At 41.4% G+C, this 20332-nt stretch overlaps 1 protein-coding gene across 2 annotated transcripts; it reads left to right on the forward strand.

The window, feature by feature from the left end:
* Positions 1-1378: 1378 nt before the first annotated feature.
* On the forward strand, positions 1379-20160 carry EIF3J (eukaryotic translation initiation factor 3 subunit J). 2 transcript variants are annotated; one of them, XM_061429719.1, is made up of 8 exons: positions 1379-1517; positions 1598-1701; positions 11764-11818; positions 12271-12362; positions 15342-15456; positions 17280-17441; positions 18682-18755; positions 19093-20160. In XM_061429719.1, the coding sequence occupies exons 1-8, from the start codon at positions 1481-1483 to the stop codon at positions 19222-19224; spliced, it is 771 nt and encodes a 256-aa protein (XP_061285703.1). In that variant the 5' UTR covers positions 1379-1480; the 3' UTR covers positions 19225-20160. The 2 variants fall into 2 exon arrangements, with proteins under 2 accessions (XP_061285703.1, XP_061285704.1); XM_061429720.1 differs by having other exon boundaries at positions 19096-20160.
* Positions 20161-20332: the final 172 nt, after the last annotated feature.

The following is a 20332-nucleotide window of genomic DNA, read 5'->3' on the forward strand; positions in this document are numbered from 1 at the left end:
AGTCCAACTCTCACATCCATACATGACTACTGGAAAAACCATAGCTTTGACTAGACGGACCTTTGTTGGCAAAGTAACGTCTCTGCTTTTTAATATGCTATCTGGGTTGGTCATAACTTCCCTTCCAAGGAGTAAGCGCCTTTTAATTTCATGGCTGCAATCACCATCTGCAGTGATTTTGGAGCCCCCCAAAATAAAGTCTGACACTGTTTCCCCATGTATTTGCCATGAAGTGATGGGACCAGATGCCATGATCTTAGTTTTCTGAATGTTGAGCTTTAAGCCAACTTTTTCCACTCTCGTCTTTCACTTTCATCAAGATGCTTAGTTCCTCTTCACTTTCTGCCATAAAGGTGGTGTTATCTGCATAGAACCGTTCAACTTCAGCTTCTTCAGCATTACTGTGCTTCCCTGATAGCCCGTCTTAAGCCCTTTATTAGAATCACTTTACCTGTTCAGCTTATCTCCAGTAGCCAGTCATATCAGGGACTACCTGCGTACTTTCTACCGGAAACGCTCTAGAGCAAATTTCACTGGGTCTTTAAAACTCCTTACTGCAGCGCTCACTTTCTGGAAACCTTTCAAATACCCTACCGCTCCCCTCCGCGGTTAACGTTAACCTTTTGCTTTTAACCTCACAACGCTTCTTTTTGTTGCAGTCATTGCACTGTATCGAAATCATTTACATGTCTGTTTTTACTGCTTGATTGTGCGCTTAAGGGTAAGGCTAGAGCAGATAAGTTTAGCTGAGTTCCTAAATCATTCTGCGAAAGAATGAATCGTGTACTGGGTTCAGGGGGCTCACAGAAGGGAAGGTCCTCGGGCCCCGGGGTTCCCTTCGATTCCTTCGTGACGCACTGCCGGCAGACGTGCCGGGAGCTCAATCTGAGCTGTTCGGCTGGGAGACTGCCAGGAACTCGGTGCTCTCCTCTCGCTTCTCCTGGCGCCCTGCGCCCTTCGGGTTCCAGAGGCCCATCTCGCCCAGCACGCCATAGCGCGCCCCGGGGACGTGGAGGCCAGTCCGCCGCCCACAGCCGGGCGCGGCGTGCGGACTGTCTGCCGCTGTCACCCGCGCCTGGGGACGGGGTCCACGCGAGCAGAGGGCGCGCCGCGCCGCTTGGGGCGGGCGCAGGGTGGCCTGGGAGGACGGGAGAGGGCAGGCGACAGCTAAGCGCCAGACAGGGCGCCGCCACGGTCCCCGCCCTCCCTGTTCCTTCCCGGGGCGCGCGACGTGGGCCGGCCCTCCCCCCCCTCTGCCACTGGCCCACTGGGCCCCTCAGGCGCCGAGTGGAGCGCGGAAGAACCCGCGCGCCCGTCGCGCCCCACGCCCCTTCCGGCCGCCAGGGGGCGGGGCCTCAGCGTTGAGTCAGCCGCGGTCCCAGCGTTCCCCGCGCGGGCGACGAGCGCGGATCCGGTGACTCACCTCCGCCGCGCTAACTCTCCGCGGTCTTCCCTCACACACGCTCACGCCCGGCTCGATATGGCGGCGGCGGCGGCTGGGGACTCCGACTCCTGGGGTGAGGAGAAGCTCGGGGGTCGGGCCGGGACGGCCCGGCGCTGGCCCCAGACTGTCATTAACGCGACTCTCTTCCCGCAGACGCGGACACGTTCTCAGTGGAAGACCCGGTGCGGAAGGTGGGGGGCGGCGGCACTGCCGGCGGGGACCGCTGGGAGGGCGAGGACGAGGACGAGGACGTCAAGGTGGGTCCGCGCGGGGTGGGCCGGGGTGCCCGCCTTGGGGCGGAAGGTCCGACGCGGGGCCCGGGGCGCCGCCCGGGCCTGCGTGGGGACGCGAGCGCAGGGCCCGGCGGTGCCCTGTTCCCCCGGTCCGCCGGCCACAGGGCCGGAGGCGGGCTGCGTGCTCTGCCGAGCCTGCCTGGCGAGTGGCGGGCCCCAGCCCGTCTTAGAGGGTCCGCGCCTGCCCGGACCCCCCGCCAGCCGGCGACAGGCGGTGACAGCCGCGGCTGGGCCGGCCCACGTGCGCACTGCGCGGGGCTCAGGCCGGGAGGCGAGAGCGCGGCCCCTGGCTCTTCCCAGATGGGGCGTCTCGTAACGCGTCCCTCGTGCTGGTAGCTCGTCTGCAGCCCTAAAGGGAGGGTAAGGTGGGGCCCTTGCTCATCCCACATGGGGCGTTTCCTAACACTCAAGCCTTTTTGAGCTTAGGCGTCCCTCGGGCTGGTAGCTCGTCTCCAGCCCCAAAGGCCCGCTGGTAGAGTTTGTTAGAGCTTTTAAATGTGTGAAATATTGTGGTGTAGTTTCAGCCACCTTTTTTCCCCACACACAAGTGAAATAATTTTTAGACCCCATTTTTAGACCCTCTTTTCCCTACGTGTGGTAAAAAGATGAATTGAGGACTGAGATAGCTACCTTAGTGGTCAGAAACCTGGCTAGTCTACACAGCGACTTGAAAAATGGGGCGCTGATAGAGTGGGTTATTCATCTACACGGGAACCCGTAAGGAAATACTGATGTCGTGGTTGGAGAAGGCGAGCGAGCCCGCTGTGTTGTGTTTTTCCTGTGCCTTCTACACTTCGCTTGTTTGTGAGACCTCCTGGGGACTCGTGGCTGCGGATGACAGTATGTGCGTTTGTTTTCGTTTTTCTAGTAGTTACAAATCTCTCAAGTGCAGAGTGTTAGGATTCTCATTAACGAAGTTCTCAAAATCTTTATTTCCGTGAAGATAAAATTTAATATGAGTTGGAAAATGGTTTTCTGTGGTTTTGATTCATTTAGTGAATGGTTTATTCTACTGACTTCTACACCCAGCTCATGATAACAAACCTACAAATCTTTCCGCTTGAGATAAAAAAAATTTAAGCTAGATAATCGTTAGGAACTTCGTGTCCATACTGCTTTTGTTTAGATTTTACTTTTGTCTGATGAGGTGGATGTCCAATTCATTGAACAGCCTGAGGTTCAGGGATGATGTGAGCTTTTCAGACCTTGGGGTTAATTAATAAGCAACACCATTGTGAAGATATTTACGTTTTTGTTTCATTTAAATGTTGTGTAGACATGGGAATGGATTGTGTTATCACCCTCATTGCAGAATATTAGTCACCTCCCTGCACTGTGGCAGGTTTTGTGTTTTGAGCCTTTAGTTCAGATTTGTCCTTTGACTGCTATGCATAGTAGATTCAGGAGTTAAGACATCTGTTAGGAAAATTGGAAATAAGGGAGAAGAGGCTAGGGAATCAGGAATTACCAGAAAATGAAGTTTGAATGAAGTAGTCTAGACTGATATGAAGAAGCCCGACTGAAATGATTGTATAAGTGGTGTCTATCCTGATAAATAGAATTCTGACCACTTGTAACTAATTTTGGAGGTTTAGGAGTTGTAAATCTTACTTAAAGGTAAATGTTACATAAAGGTTATCTTGTCTCTCCAGTGCATAATTTGTTTGTATTTATACAAATAGCCTATTTCTTTTACTTAAACTTTGAAGTTGATCTTTGAGTAGTAGGAAGCTGAACTTACCCATTTTATTTCCATGTTGAAATGTTGCTTTATTTCTGTTGAGTTTCTCGGAGATTTCCAAGATAAGGTGTTCCTAGAGTAGTTTGGTTCCTAGCAGTTTAGAATCAGCAGACCTGGATCTATGTTGTTGTCTTGACCATTCCTATTTGTGAACATAAACCAGTTTTGTAATCACCCCCCTCCCCCATTTCCCAATCTTGGCATTACAGAAGCTATCTCAGGCATTATTTTGCACTTTAAAGAAGTTAATATATTAAGCATTAAGCAGAGTTGTCTGACACTTGGTAGGCACTGGGTAAATGTTAATTCTCTCTTGCTTCTAGATGTAGTCTTAATTTTTCTGGCTAGTGGAAAATACGCTTAGGCTGTTTAGATCGTGTATCTGGGGTCATTTTTGTGCCACATTTTGTGCTTTCTTTAGCTCAGTAGGAGTAAGTTCTCTCCACAATGGGTGTTTATTGTGTATTTTTTGGTTTGAATGGAATGACCATGGTTGTCAGGCAAGTTTTTGCTTGCTCAGAATCTAGAGTTGAAATTTGTCACCTTGAATGGTAATGAGCAGGTTTTCCCTGCTTTCTGAAACTAGAGCATTCCTGTCAAACTTTTCCTAAGCTGAAAGAAGCAGTTACTTTAGAACGCGTCTTGCTAACGAATGCACAGCGTCAGTCAAGGTAACGCACAGATGCTCACAGACACAGGTCAGAGCTCCGGCAGCTTGGTGCTTAGACTCTGAGCAGCTTGGTGGAGAATGAACTTGGCCTTGATGGTGCCACTCTTGCTGCTTAGGGTACTCACTGCCACTGTAACAGCTCAGTGCAAAAACAGATGCTGTTTTCACTTGTCATAACATTGTAAATTGTTTTTGGATTTCACTTAGCGAACACAGGTACTAAGGTACTTTGTTAGAAAAAGTGAAGTGTCATAAAGTGAACTTTCAAAAAGTAAGGAGTACATTAATACCAGATTTCTGAATTCTCACATTCTAATGCTGAGCCTTTGTAGCAGTTGTTAGCAGGGTTTAGTTTTCATGAGACTGAATAATCACAGTCCTTAAAGAATACAGTATGTGAATTTTTGAAAAGTCCTTCAAAAGTAAGGTAGGTAGAAACAGTAAGTTCTTAAGTCTGTGTCAGCATGTAGTGTTTAACCTTTGAGAGTATAGGCTTAATGTCATTTGTAACATCCTGAGAAATGAAAGGAACACCAAGGTCTTTTATTACAGTGACTTGCTCCACTAGGTGAATGTCTTTCAGTAGACATAGCATTTTGCTGCCCTTGACTTTTCAAATAGCAGTCTGATAGTGGCAGAAGTGGATTTAGGTGAAATTAGAATTGTTCCTATTCACTGGGCGGGGAGGGGAAGGCTGTGCTTCTTCCCAGTTTAAAAGGTGAGAACCAGGGAGCATGCTTTCCTCTCACATGAGCTTTATTTCCCCTTTCTACCCTATCCTGCTATCAGCGCAGAGGCAGGGAGGAATTGTCTGCTTGGCATATATCTAGACTCCTTCTCCGTTTCTGGAATGATGTGTAGGCTGTGTTGATCATTTTTTCTGCTTGCTGTGAGTACCTACCCACTGCAAGCAGGAACAATACAACTTTTACTCCATTTTACTAGACTCCCATCATTTCACTAAAACAGATAGAAGCTAGATTTATTCAAAGGGTGTAGAGTTTGTTTTGAGAAAACTTCTGGCTGTAATTAAGCGTCTCACACATTTGCTTCTATAATGTTATTACAAAATGTCTTTAAAAGACCCTAGAGAACTGGATTAGTTGAAAACTGCATGCCTTATTATGCCCATTCAGCTGTCTGTCAGGATCGTATCCCAGTTAATAGTTTAAATATACCAGAGTAAGGACATTTTTGAAGTATTGGAAACAGCACTTCTGAAGTAGAGGATTATATTTCAAAGACATGGGAGATTGTTGGGAAGTTTTCAGAAGGTAGGCATTTTGCTAGGAAATGGATATCTGGAAGGTGTGTGTGTGTGCATGTGTGTGTCTTATGAAAAACTCTAAACATATACAGAAGTGGAAAGAAAAGTTTAATAATTATTAACCCATGTCCAACCTTCTATTTTCTATATTCTGTCTTCCTGCTCTCCTTACCCAGCCAGATTATTTTGAAGAAAATATCAGTTGTATCATTTTAATACCCTGACAATTTTTATAAACTAGTAAGTTTTAAGTTGGGAAGTGTGTTTGTTGCTGAAAAATATTTACCTAATATATTTGCTGTCCTGGACCATTGAGAATAAACAGGCCATTTGTTTCATGTTCAGTGTCTTGTTCTTGATCTAGCTTAGCCAGGAATTTGAAGTAGAATTGATTGATAACACTTCCAAATATGAGACAGGTCGGTATTGAGATGGAATTCAGCAGAGTGCTGAGCCATAGTAGTGTGTTAAAAGCTTAATGAATTAAGTGAAGTAGAATTTATTGAGAGAGATACCCTGGCTTTCAGAGACAAGCAAGTAGTGAGGTGATGGAAGAACATTTGAGCTTATTTTAAAAACTAAGCTTTGCTGTCAGGTCTAGCCATGGCAGGAGCTCACTACAGAGTTCTGAGGTTTCTCAGAACAGAATTGGTACAGCTTACAGAATACCCAGTAAAAGACTCTTTTGCTTCAAGAGATTATGCTTTATCTAAACCAAACTATTGTGCTTAAGAAGAAACGGAGGGGGTATATATATTAGTTAATGGGCTTCTGCTGTGGGGCAGAAGAGTTTTCCTGCTCATTGAAGCTGCTTCTGTTGGATGATCTATAAATACACTTGCTCAAGTTGGAAGCAGTTTCAGCCCTAAACATGTTCTCCTATTGCACGTGACAGTCTGTAGTTGTACATTATAAGATGACAGACTAGCCAACTACTGGCTGCATCATTAGAAATAAAAAGAAGCCAGGGTTTAAGTTCTTTCTGTTATGTTTTCAATTCTTAGTTGTATTTAGTTGGGAAGCAGGTTTTAAACTTGAAAAACACCCTTTTTTTAGAGAAATGGCTCAAATGATGCTGGGTGTTTATCTGAAGAACATAAGTATAGATAAGCAGGTAGTTAATAAACAGCTTCTCTTCTGAGGAAGTTGGCCATTTTAGAAGAGCCTGGTTAATATTGGAGATATTAATACTTTAAATACTTGGAAATACTTTTGGAGGTAAAAGAAATACTTTTGGATATTGTAGTTGAAAGATTTATTGACTACCAGTGATAATTGGCTAAAGAATTTAATTGGATATTGATAGGTAACTCTTGAACCAAAAACAACCATTAATTTTAGCTGTTTCTCTAGGAACCCTTCTTGTATTTTATCTGAATTTTTTGTCAGCATTTACAAAGTCTTGATGTTTAGGGAAAATTGGGAAGTTTTAAACATTCTACTTTTACGCATTTACTTTTATAACTAAGGATGCAAAAACTGTCGTAAGTTCATGGGGAAAGCTTTGGGGATTACATTTGTTCAGAAGTGTGACCAGTCTGTTTTTTCTGACGTCACTGTGCTCCCCTCTGGAGGAGCTTATCCTCAGTATAGGAGTGACTGCCCCTGTAAGAAAGGAGCAGGCTCATCCTCAGTACAGGAGTGACTGCCCCTGTAAGAAAGGAGCAGGCTCATCCTCAGTACAGGAGTGACTGCCCCTGTAAGAAAGGAGCGTCTTCTTCCCAGCGCTGTGGGGTGAGGCGCCTTCATGGTCCGTTTATGAGCTGAGGAGCGGATGTCGTAGTTGTTTCCAGGACTTGGAGACGGGAGCCACTGTTTTTGAAACCGTTTCTGTGCTGAAAATCCGGGTGGCCTCATTACACTTGCACTGAAGGGACAATGTGACAGCCGTCTGGAGTAAGGTTATTCTTCGATAGCGAAACCAGGGGCGGGGTAGAGGCGGGATGCAAAGTCAGGGTGGATGCGACCCTGGACAGGCGGTGACCTGGGGGGTGAGGTGTTACTGGTACAGGGGACTGAGGAACGTCAGCACTGAACAAAAACCCTGCCGCGTTGTGCTGTTTCTCTGTGGGGGTTACTGGGATGGGGCTGCTCATTTTCAGCTATGCCTCTCTTCTCTTGAGCTCCTGCTCCCAGAGGCTGCTAGACTCATTTGTTAAAATTAGTAGAATCCATCACAGGCAATTTGAGATGAATATCTGACATAGTTGCAGCTGGGCGTATCTTAGTACGTACCATAACCCTTCTCTTTGATATGGGATTCCCTGCAATTCCAGGGGACTCCATTCCAGGACTAATTGAAAGAACACATTTTGATGTGGAGGGACCTAGTTCCCAGACATTTATACTTCAGATTCAGGTAAGAAATGATGTTTAGTATGACACTGTAAAGAAATGTCCTGTTCAAAACAGGTTCTTTCGTTAGTTTTCCAGATTGTGTGATAGTTATCTCTGGGCCTTTGTGTCCGTGTATTACAGTGGGGATAACACTACTTGACTTGCAGGACTTTTGTGAGGGTTAACTGTGTTACCATATGTAAAGTCCTTTGGGGACCTTCCTGGCAGTCCAGTGGTTGGGACTCACTGCCACGGGCCCAGGTTCCATCCCTGGTCAGGGAACTAAAATTCCACAAACTGTGCAGCGTGGCCAAAGAATTAAAAACAAAATTAAACATAAAGTCTTTAGCACAGAGCTTAGTGTAGAGCAAGCACTTAGTAAATGCAGTCTATTGTCGTCGCTGCTGTTATCGTCACTGTTATTAGTAGGGAGTTACAAACATCCCCTAGAAGTCAGCAGGTAGCTCTTTTATCTAAGAACCATATAAGTAGCATACCACTCACAAACCCAGCTTTCTTACGTTCTCTGAAGATTAAAATGACAAAAACTTCTAGTAGTAGTCAACTTTTAGTGTTAGCTCTCTGGTTCCTTTTGTGCAATGCTGTATTGATGCAAGCACTTAAGCAAACCGGGAGGGTGATACGAACATTTACCGTCTAATTTCTAACTCTTAGATGTTCAAAAAGTGACTAGCTGGTTTGCTTTCGTTGTGTTTGTTAACTATGAACTATGGGTTAAATTGCAAAGGTAAAGTGATTATAAAAATACTTCTCGTCAAAGTTCTTCCCACTCCATGGCAGCCTTGATCAGGATGTTTTATTTCTTTGGATTTAGATTTTTATTAAGAATCAACGCTTGGTTAATTTACAGACACCTAGCCTGATTCAGATTTATGGCCTCTTGGTTTATAAGCCAGAAGGTTGCTGTCGCAGCTGTGGCATATTCGTCAGCCCTGCCCCTCCGGCCTCGCCAGGGCCTCCTGCCTTGCCCGTCATCCTCTGGCTAAGCTTCAGGTGGCGTGTCCTAGGGCGCCTGGTGGTGGTTGAGACAGGGGTCAGGTTACCTGTAGGTTAAAGCCCTATTTAAACACAGGACTGTGTCTTTCTCTGTTGAACTTAACCCTTCTAAATTCTGTGGACCCTTTAAAAATTGTTTGATACTTGTTTAATGTTTAGCTCAGGGACTGTGTGCTAGGCATAGAGAAGAGAGGCTGCAGAGCCACCTTGAAGTGCCCGCCCAAGTTAGGGAGTTGGTTCCATGAAGCTGTGGATCAGCTCTTGACTCCTCTGTTGTACTGAGCTTAACTCTTTTTTCTTTTTTTAAATTTAATTTTAAAAAATTGGGCTTAAATTTTTATAAAGATTTAATTCATTAGCCAGGGTTATGTTGTGTGAAATGTTGCTTGAAATAATTAAAACCATTAGCCAGAATGTTGGCTGCTTTTACATTTGGGAAAGTAAGTGTAAAGACAGCTCAAATTTTCTTTTAAAACTACTGTGAATTATTTAAGAGAGGCCATTAGTTTTGGCTTGGTGGTCTTGTGTTTTAATTGTTAATGGAGAAGCTTTTTTGTGGAGTTAGACAAGTTGATATAAAAGTTCATATGGAGAAACAAGTGTGCAAGAATGGCCAGGAAAACACTAAAAAACCTGAAAAGGGGGAATTAGCCCCAGCTTACATTAAAAACATACTATAAAGCCTCTAATTAAAACAGTACATACTAGTACATGAAGAGACAACAAACCAGTGGGATAGAATAGAAAGCAGAAATAGAGCAAGTGTCTAGGAAAACAGTATATGGTAAATCACGGGGCAAAGATGGGCTTTTTAAAAAATTGAAGTATAGTTGATTTGCAGTATTATAGGTTTCAGGTGTACAGTGTCAGTCACTTCTGTTGTGTCCGACTCTTTACGACCCCATGGACTGCGGCATGCCAGGCCTCCCTGTCCATCAACAACTCCTGAAGCTTACTCAAACTCATGTCCATCTAGTTGGTGATGCCATCCAACCACCTCATCCTCTGTCATCCCCTTCTCCTCCCGCCTTCAATCTTTCCCAGCATCAGGGTCTTTTCTAATGAGTCAGTTCTTCGCGTCAGGTGGACAAAGTATTAGAGGAGCTTCAGATTCAATCCTTCCAGTGAATATTCAGGACTGATTTCCTTTAAGATTAAGTGGTTGGATCTCCTTGCAGTCCAAGGGACTCTCAAGAGTCTTCTCCAACACCACAGTTCAAAAGCATCAGTTCTTCGGTGCTCAGCTTTCTTTATAGTCCAACTCTCACATCCATACATGACTACTGGAAAAACCATAGCTTTGACTAGACGGACCTTTGTTGGCAAAATAATATCTCTGCTTTTTAATATGCTGTCTAGGTTGGTCATAGCTTTTCTTCCAAGGAGCAAGTGTCTTTTAATTTCATGGCTGCAATCACCATCTGCTGTGATTTTGGAGCCCAAGAAAATAAAGTCTGTCACTGTTTCCATTGTTTCCTCATATGTTTTCCATGAAGTGATGGGACTGGATGCCGTGGTCTTAGTTTTTTGAATGTTGAGTTTTAAGCCAGCTTTTTCACTCTCCTCTTTGACTTTCATCAAGAGGCTCACTTTCTGCCATAAGTGTGGTGTCATCTGCATATCTGAGGTTATTGATATTTCTCCCGGCAGTCTTGATTCCAGCTTGTGCTTCATCAAGTCCGGCATTTCTCGTGATGTACTCTGCATATAAGTTAAATAAACAGGGTGACAATATACAACGTTGACGTATTGCTTTCCCAATTTGGAACCAACATAGTGGTTCACAGTTTTTAAAGATAATACTCCATTTATAGTTATTATAGGATATTAGAAAGGTGGACTTTTCAACAGATGGTGCTTTGACAACTGGGTAACTATTTGGGAAAATATAAAATTAGATCTGCACTCAGATCCATCGTAGAGAAGAAAACATTCCAAAGGATCAGAGATCTAAATGAAAAAACAATGGGGGCATACATCTTCTAGAGAAAACTCCTTGCTTTAAGAAAAGACTTTCTAATTGACTTGGAATTCAGAGCAGTAAAAGAAAAGTTAAAATTTTACTCCGTAAATGTGGTGGGGTACATAACACTTCGTGGGGAAACACTGTAGGCATTTCCGTTAAGAGAAGAACAAGGACTTGATCCCCATTTTCTCTGCCACTGTTCTTTCATACTGTACTAGAGGTTTTGCCAGTGCGATTAGATAAGATAAATCAGTTGTGGAGCCACACAGACTGGTGAAGGAGGAGTAAAGCTGTCTCACCTGCAGATGATGTGGTAGTATACCTGGAAGACCACAGAGACTCAGTGATGGAACTAACTTAAGTGATAAACGTAATTGGTAAGGTACCTGGGTTTCAAAGTGGTGCAGTGGTAAAGCATCTATCTGCCTGCTGATGCAGGAGACACAAGAGACGTGAGTTTCATCCCTGGGTTGGGAAAATCTCCTGGAGTAGGAAATGGCAACCTGCTCCAGTATTCTTGATGGAAAATTCCATGGACAGAGGAGCCTGGTGGGCTGCAGTCCGTGGGGTCACAGAGAGTCGGACACGGCTGAGCACAACATATATGTATTTACGTTTATACAGTAGCAGGATATAAAGTTTACATACAAACCCTGTAGCTTTCGTATGATACAACCACCAGTCAGAGGACAGAAAATGGAAAAAAAATGTTTACAGTGGCAACAGGGAAGACAAAATACTTAGGAACAAACCTAATGAGAAATAGGCAAAACCTTTTAAGAGAAACTTTAAAAAATTCTTTGAAAGATACAGAGGTAGGCTTGAACAAATGAAAAGATAGCCCTTTTTCTTGGCTAGGGCAGTTCAACATTGTGTCAGTTCTCCCAAAATTATAAATTTAATGTAACACCAAAAAAGAAAAAGAAAAAAAAAAACCCAGCGAACTTTTTTCTCTGGTGTTAGAATAATAAAGATCACAGGGAAGAGTAAGCATGTAAGAAGTATTAATGGAGTTTTCTTTTGTTTAGGATAACTGGGATGATGATGATGATGAGAAAAAAGAAGAAGCAGAAGTAAAACCAGGTGATCCATTGGGTTTCCTCAGTTTTGGGGTTTAGATCTTACTCTGATGCTTATGTTAAGACAACTAACAAAATGCTGCAAACTTGGGAATTTTGGTTATTTTTAGAAACCAAACATCCTTCTGTTTCATTCTCTTCTCCCTGCATCTCTTTTCTCTTTCTCTCTTTAAAATGTAAACAGATTAGAGGATGAGGCATCACAGTTGAATGGTCTAAGTCCCACCTAAAGGACTGTGGGGAAACATGAAAGGAAGTGTTTGGATCTTAGGGGTGAGATTAGAGAGGAGAAAGAAGTCCCAGAACTTTTCTATTCTTATTTGCCAGAAAATCACCATCTAAATTGGAGCTGGGAGAGGTTTGATCTCTTGAAGTATATAAGTGTCATGTCTGTCTCATTCATAAACTAGAAAATATTTAAGATTAACTATGATTAAAACATTTCTTTACTTTCAGAAGTAAAAATTTCAGAAAAGAAAAAAATAGCAGAGAAAATAAAAGAGAAAGAACGGCAGCAGAAGAAAAGGCAAGAAGAAATTAAAAAGAGAGTAAGTCCTGTTTATTTTCCAAAGTACAGAATCCTCGCGTCAGCAGTGGTGCAGAACCTTAGCAAGCAGCAGATGCTACCTGGGTGTGTAAAGGGCTTTGTAAAGGCTATGCATGGATATCATCAGATAAGGTGATCCCAAACACATGGAATTTGTGGTTTTTGCAAAAAACAAACCGAGAAGCGTTATGTGTTAGATGCCTTTCAGGTTTTCACAGACACTTTAAAGCGGCAGGACTGTCTTGTGCCCACAGTCAGGGCTTTTGTCAGTGTCTTGCAGCTCTCTCTAGCTTAGTCTTTTTTTTTTTTTTTGCAGTGTACATTTTGAGTAAATATAAAAAGCATCCATTTCTCTGCCATGTACTATATAAATGTTGTTTTTGATTATTTGAAGCAAGGTCAGAAATTTTGTGTTCATTTACTTTTTGAATAGAAAACACATTTACATGATTCAGAAATCAAAATGGTATTAAGAGGGGCTCCCAACTCTTCACAGATTTGTTCTCTTTCCCTTTATAAGTAAATACTAGTGTATTTACTTATACACTGGTGTATTAAATACTGTATTTACTTAAATATTTACTTAAGTATTTACTTAAATACTGGTGTATTACGATGTCTCCAAGGTGACTTTATATATTTGTATACAACTATATGGTCATATTCCACCCATTTTTTATTTTCACCTTGGCTTTAGTTAATAATCATGGAAATCTTACCATAGATCATACATAGCAAGCTTTCTTATTTTATTTTTAACCTGGTGAAACAACTCCACAGTGAAAGTGCCTAACCACTGGACCACCAGGGAATTCCCTTGACTTTTTATTAAGAGAAATTTCAAGAAAATAGCATAATGGGTCATATACAAATCACCTAAATTTACCAGTTGTTAATATTTTGCCAACTTGCTTCATCTGTTTTTTTTTTTTTGCTAAAATATAATCCAATAAATAACAAACATTCTGCATTTTTCCTTTAAATACTTCAGTATGCATTTCTGAAAAAGCAAAGCTATGTCTCATATAATTACGCTCCTAATGTAAGTCATTTTTAAACATCGTCTACATTCAGTTTATGTGCATCTAATTGTCCCAGAATATCCCAGCATATGCTTTGTTCAGGCAAGCACCTTGCATCACATCAGGTCATATAATGTCTGTACTATTATTAGTGATGCTAAAATTGATTACTGAGTCAAGTTGATGACAACCTGGCCCTTCTCCTGTAACATTACAGATTCCTTTTTACTGCTGGCCCAGTTTTAGGAGTGTCACTGGTGATCATTGCCTAATTATTTCTTTAGGTGTCAGAAAGGTGATACTTCATTCTATGACTTCCATTTTCTTATCGGCTGACTTTTTCCCCTTTTTTTTCTGTTTGGTTACTTTGGATATGGTTTGTACTAGAAAGCATAAAAGCTTAATTCATTTAATTACTAATTTTCAGAGTAAGGGAGTGTGGTAACTCTAAGTGGTGAAAAATGAAGGATTTTGTAGGTTTCAGTTTTTTCTTTTTGAGTAAATTTATGGACTTACAGGTCTTTATGAATTTCATTTAGATATAGCGATTATTTTTTTTAATGCTTAATTTGTCCCAGCGTTGGACAGTGGGGTCCCTCTAAGTTGTTCTGTCTTCCTCTGTTTCACAGAGCCCTGCTAGTCTGTGAAAGGTCCCTGGTTCTGTGGCACAATAAACTCCTCTAGTGAACTCTCTTAGGCCTGGAATCAGCTGCTGTGATTCCTTCTTAGTAGCAAATTATCATGGCCAACAGTATGTGAGAATGTTTGTTTCCCCCCAGTCAGGAACGTTTTAGATGCTTTTTAGTAACTTGTGTTTGTATATCTGAGATCACTTACATGCATGTTTATCTGTTCAGAACAAGGAATGGATTCTTACAGCTCAAAGAAGTTGGTCATTGAAGTTTAGCATTATACTTACTTTACTGTATCTTGATATTAGTCTCCAAAGTAAAGAAACCTTACACTCAGTGCATTAATTTTATCTCAGGTGAAGTGTTGTTAAAACATACTCAGTTTTGATGCAGGAAGCAAGGGTGTTCAGGTCAGTCAGTACAGTGGAGATGGTCCCCTTTTTCTGAAAAATCTTCTCCATGAGAAACAAAATGTGACCTGTCTCAGAAGTGGCCTTTTGAATTAAAATCTTCAAACTGCACAGGTACGGAGATTTGTGAATGGCACAAATTCCCTTCACCTTTTCCCCACTATTATCAAAGGTATCTCCTGTTAGTAACATATTCGTTATAGAAACTTATGATGGCATATAGAAGGGATATAAATTAGACTATTAATTGTCCTGTCAAAGAAGTGGAATAAAAAGATAAGGGGGAAATGTTTTTCTAATTCTTTGAAAAAAATTTTTTTGTATGTCTGTATAATATTTATTATGGATGTGCCATATACTTGAACCATTCTGTTGTGGAACATTTAGATCATCTCTACATTTATTTGATATTATTATGAATAATACCCCATTTGACCTCCTTTTGGTTAAATATTTGTGTGCATCTTTGGTTTCTTAAGAGGAATATCTAAAAGTGGAATTATTTTATTAAAGCATATAATAATGTTTTTAAAACTTGATAAATATTACCACAGTTACTCTAGAAAAGATTTTTCAGTATACAGTTTTAGTCAGAATCTAAGAAAGCTATTTTCAACTTGTCTGCAGTCTCAATTCCTTAATTAAAAAAAAATCACCATGAAATAAACCCAGTCGTCAAATCTTAACTCTGTGACATTACCACCTGTGTTAACCTTCTGTTACCATGGGCAGGCTGCTTAATCTGTGACTCGGGTTTTTTTCCTATAACATTAGGATATCTAAAAGAATTTACTGTAGAAATACAGTAAACACTATGAATATTTGTTATTATTTATATATGTCTAGAAAAAAATTATATACAGGATAGATATGTACTGCGTTCATTATAACCAGCTATTTTCAAACTTCATTTTAGTTAGAAGAACCTGAAGAACCTAAAGTGCTAACACCAGAAGAACAATTAGCAGATAAACTGCGGCTTAAGAAATTACAGGAAGAGTCTGACCTTGAATTAGCAAAAGAAACTTTTGGTAAGTGGGGGTGTGGTAACAGTGTAGTATTGAAGTTGTAAGTGAATACTGTGGAGGTCTTAGTAGTTTGAAAATTCAGAAAACATCTTTCTTGAAGAAACATGATAATTTAGGTATTAGAACTTAATCTCTTTTGTTTGTATTTGAGGTTTCATTACTTAATGTAGAGTGAGATACATGCTCAGATTTTTGAATAATTTGAGTATTGTATAAAAGATGATTAAGTTATTGAACCCAAATAAAGTATACTGCTGATTTAAGTATATGTATCCGCTGGATGAAATTTGGGTGAAATGTGAGTCTGTAACTTTCTGAGATTTAAGCGTTTGACTGTAGGCGTGTCACTGTCTTAAAGTCTCATAGGGTTTAGGCAAGAGCGTGCTGGCCTTGGTGAGGCTGAGGCTCTGCCCCTTCTTGGCCTTCACCGTGCCCTACCCTCGGAGGACTTCCACTCCCAAGTCCCGTGCCTGCCGCTGTGGTTAGGGTAGTGTAAAAGGTATGTTCAGGATTCTGTAAATTTAAGTTTAGAGAGTTCCAGGGGGAGTTACATGGCACAGAGGATGAAGATTCAAAGTCAGAGAAAATAGTTAAAAGTTCTCATTTTATTTACTTGCTGTCTCTGCTTATTGAGTACTTTTTCAGAGTAGAATATCCTGTTGAAACAGTTAAATAACCTTGAAATGAAACCTAGAAGGATCTAGTTATTTTGATCTCTCCCCCGGTCCCTTCTTTAAAATGGACCAAGCAGGCTGACTGTAGTGATCACTCTCCTTTTCACTGGAAGTGTGAGCTAACTTCTTAGTGAGTCTTCAGCAATCTCAAGAGTTGCCGTGGATGCTTCTGTGTACTGGCAAGCGCTTGACATGTCTCCACCACTCTCATCGCATTACAGAGGGCACGTGCCCATTATCCTGTCTTCATAGGATGGTAAAAGCCACCCCTGTGTTTATTAAAGAGAAGGGTTTATGTGGTAATAAATTCTAAGATGGGACACACAGTTACAGATTAAAAGCAAAAACATGTATTCATGCGGTGATCATTTGGTTAATAGGGTTTTAATGTTGTGTTTCTAATACTAAAGTACTGGATCGGTGTGAACAAGTAATGACTTGATTATAGAGGAATAGGTGACGCTGGTGTTAAAAAGAACTGGCCTGCCAGTGCAGTAGACGGAAGAGATGCAGGTTTGACCCCTGGTGGGGAGGATCCCCTGGGGTAGGAAATATCAACCCACTCCAGTCTTTCTTAGAAAATGCGCCATGTTCATGAGGCTGCAAAGAGCTGGACACGACTGAGCACATACAGCGCACACACAGAAGCGTCTGTCTCGCAGCCTAGAACCCTTGAAAGCTAGATTAAAGTTTCTGTTGGGATTTAGCACATGGTTTACTCCTACGTAGCTTCTGTGGTTAGCTGGATACTTGGACAGGAACCATCTTTGTTGGCTTTTTTCCCTTTGTCTTCAATCTTTGCTGTAGGCTGTTCTTGGACAAGTGCTTTTAGAGCTTCCCTTTTGTGCCAGGGACTCCTTTGGGCCAAGTGAAGGCTATGGTCCCCTTCTTAACATACTGTTTTTAAATGCATAAAGTACAGAGGATTTTACTTACAAAGGAAACCTATTTATTTTGGAATAGGTATCAAAATACTGAATAACCTGTGACACAGTAATTATGTACAGACCACTTGGATTCTGTCCGAAGAGTTCAGTCGACTCAGGTTGGGAACCTCTGTTTTAGAATGAAATAATAGGGTTATTAGGTATGATAGGCTTCTTTCTAAATTTTAAAAAATCTGATAGTTTGCGTGTCCCCTTTCTCCTACAGGTGTTAATAATACAGTTTATGGAATAGACGCTATGAACCCATCCTCAAGAGATGACTTCACAGAGTTTGGAAAGTTACTAAAAGATAAAATTACACAATATGAAAAGTCACTATATTATGCCAATTTTTTGGAAGCCTTAGTTCGAGATGTTTGTATTTCATGTAAGTAATTCTCATCTCTGACCCCTGTGGATGGATTTAAGTAGGGGATGTTCTAATACACTGAAGATTTGCTTTTTAGCAGGTAGCTTAGGAATGTTGTTCTGCAAATACACATTAAGTGGTCTTTTGAGGACGCTTTCTGAGTGTTTTTACAGTGGCTTCCCAGAGAGACATCTGTGCTTGTTGGCACAACAGCTAATAAAAGACTAGCTTCTTGTTTTATATTGAAGGGAGGTAAGGAAGTATCTTTTGGGGAAAAGCATACAGAATTTTACAACTGAGACCATAGATGAGTGTCTTTTCACTTTATAAATGAGGAAGCCAGCTGCAAGAGCTGCCACGCAGTCTCTGGGTCCGTGGGTTTCGTTTCATGCTCCCAGAAGAGTCATGCGTTTCAGGGGCATGGGGTATGGGGACGGCAGCCAGTGGTGGTACAGCACCAAGGTGGGAGGGCCTAGTTTTGCTAGTCTTTGCTATTTTTAAGACCGAGAACGAAATTCTTCACAGAAATTTTAAAGTGGATTTTCTTTGGGAAATGATTACTAAGTGGAAGGTTCTAAACTTGGTCAGTGATATGCCCATAGTTGTCATTTTATTTTGTACACACTATTTGTTCTGTTTCAGAGGTGCTAACCAAAATTGAACACTTTTTTTGGTAGCTAAAAACTCGTGTCTGTTTCCAGCTTTATATTTTAATGGGGTGGAAGGATGCGTTGGCCAAGTTTATTTCCTGGTAGGGCAGGCACTTGGGACTCCTGAGATACCTACTGTTTTCATTTTCATTCTTGTGCTAGAAAATGGAGACCTCAGGGGTCGGGGAGTTGTCGTCTGTGGCTTTGAGGATTGGCCTTCCATACTGATTCAGATTCTCCCCTCTGAAAACTAAGGATATGTAATTTCCATAAGGCATGGTTATTCTGTGTGTTTAGACTGGATACGGAAGAATGGTAGGGAGCACTGTGAGCTGTAGATGTTTCCAGTTTCTGGTTAAACAGTGGTGTCTTGGCGACTATAGATCATTATAAAGTTTTGTTGCTGGGTTTGCAGTTTTAAACAGTTCTGGTTTGTGAGCCTACCCATAGACTTAAGATTCTCTATCATGTTAGGAGAAATTAACAGCCTTTTACAAAGTTACTGAAGTTAATGATGGACAAATTAGATTTCTCATGACACCGTGAAGAATGTGTATTTTGCTTTTTTACTTATTCTCTAAAATTCTTAAAAATTATTTTTTTTTTAGTGGAAATTGATGACTTGAAAAAGATTACCAATTCATTGACTGTACTCTGCAGTGAAAAACAGAAGCAAGAAAAGGTAAAAGAGTGAGTTGGGTGGGAAATGTGTGTTACACGCATACTGGGGTGTAGACATGGTATTTTCACCAAGGCTGGTTAGGAGAAGTCAAGAGCTCACTAATACCATTTATACTGGAATAGGACAGGGGTGTAAGTGCCATTGTCATCCTTCTGTTTGTAGACATGTTCATGTTTTTCTAAAGTAATAATAGAAATTACCCTGGCTTAGTTCTGGAATCTCAGAGAACTCGGTTTTTCTGGAACCAGAGGTTTTTTTTTTTGACTCTGAGGGTTGCTGTACCTAATACAGATGCCCATAGTAGATAAAGTCTTAAGATCTAACTCTCTATCTTCAGCAGAGCAAAGCCAAAAAGAAGAAGAAAGGTGTGGTTCCCGGAGGGGGACTAAAGGCCACCATGAAAGACGACCTGGCGGACTACGGGGGTTACGACGGCGGATACGCACAGGACTACGAGGACTTCATGTGACGCTTATCTTCTCCTGGCGTCTTCTTTCTGTTGCCCACAATCCCTTCAACATGTAGCACAACTTCCTTTCTTTTCAGTTCTGCCAAATGCTACAATCAGAAGTGCAGTATCTTTTGTGCTGGTTATTTAATCCCTTGACACTTAGGTGCTAATGTGCAAATGAGGGAACTTGGATCTTGTTGCCAAGGGGTTAAAATTGGGAATCTCTGTTGCTACTAAATCATAGTTTTAAAAAACAAACCTAATAATGTTGTCATTGTTGCTATCTGATTCCATAGCAGCAGTCACTAAATTGGAAACAAAGGTTGCAACATGACAAAAAAAATTGTGTAGTATTTACCAGCACCGTTCAGTAATACAGCCTTAACCATACCTCCTTGAACTACTTCATAACTTGTCGAGAAAAGCGGTCTGCTGCAAGGGCATGTGGTGTGCACCTAGTATTAAAATTGCTTTGTCTTAAGATTGAGCGTGAGGATATTAAAAATACAGTGTGGAGAAGACTGCTGATCTCAGCGAAGATACGGCGGGGCAGAGCACTAGTTTGATAATTAAATGACCAAAACCCTCCAACTTTGAAGCTGAAGAAGGTAAACCTCTCCATCGTTGCAGTACGAGTTGTGGAATCTCTATAGACTGTATAGTCTCTATTTATCGGGCTGTTCTACTGACGGAGCTTCAGATGGGGGAGGGAAACTCCTCACCTGTTTTATTTGCCTGATGTAAGTGTCTGAGAAACAAATCTTCCTTTGTTCTCCAAGACTGCAGTGGAACAACTTTTAACAGGGTTTTGGCATTTCCTTTCCTTTATAAAACATGCTCAGCAAATTGCACCAGTTAACTACAGTTTGGTAAATTGTTATGTTAACAATTATGACATCTGCAATGTTTTATAAAGCAACTAATTTAATAAAGTCACTATTGTGAGGACTTAAATTTTGTGTTACCTCCCAAGAGATATTTTTGGAGAGTATAGAACAAAGCTCTTGGGACGAGAGTTCTATATACTGAGAAAGCTTTGTAGGTGCTTGATGAGTAGGTGCAGTTCTAGAAGAAAAGTGATTTGCAAAGTCCTTAACAGTGTCACTCTAGAGCAACAAAGGGACGG

Source organism: Bos javanicus, chromosome 10 (assembly GCF_032452875.1).
Source record: "Bos javanicus breed banteng chromosome 10, ARS-OSU_banteng_1.0, whole genome shotgun sequence".
Taxonomy (NCBI): domain Eukaryota; kingdom Metazoa; phylum Chordata; class Mammalia; order Artiodactyla; family Bovidae; genus Bos; species Bos javanicus.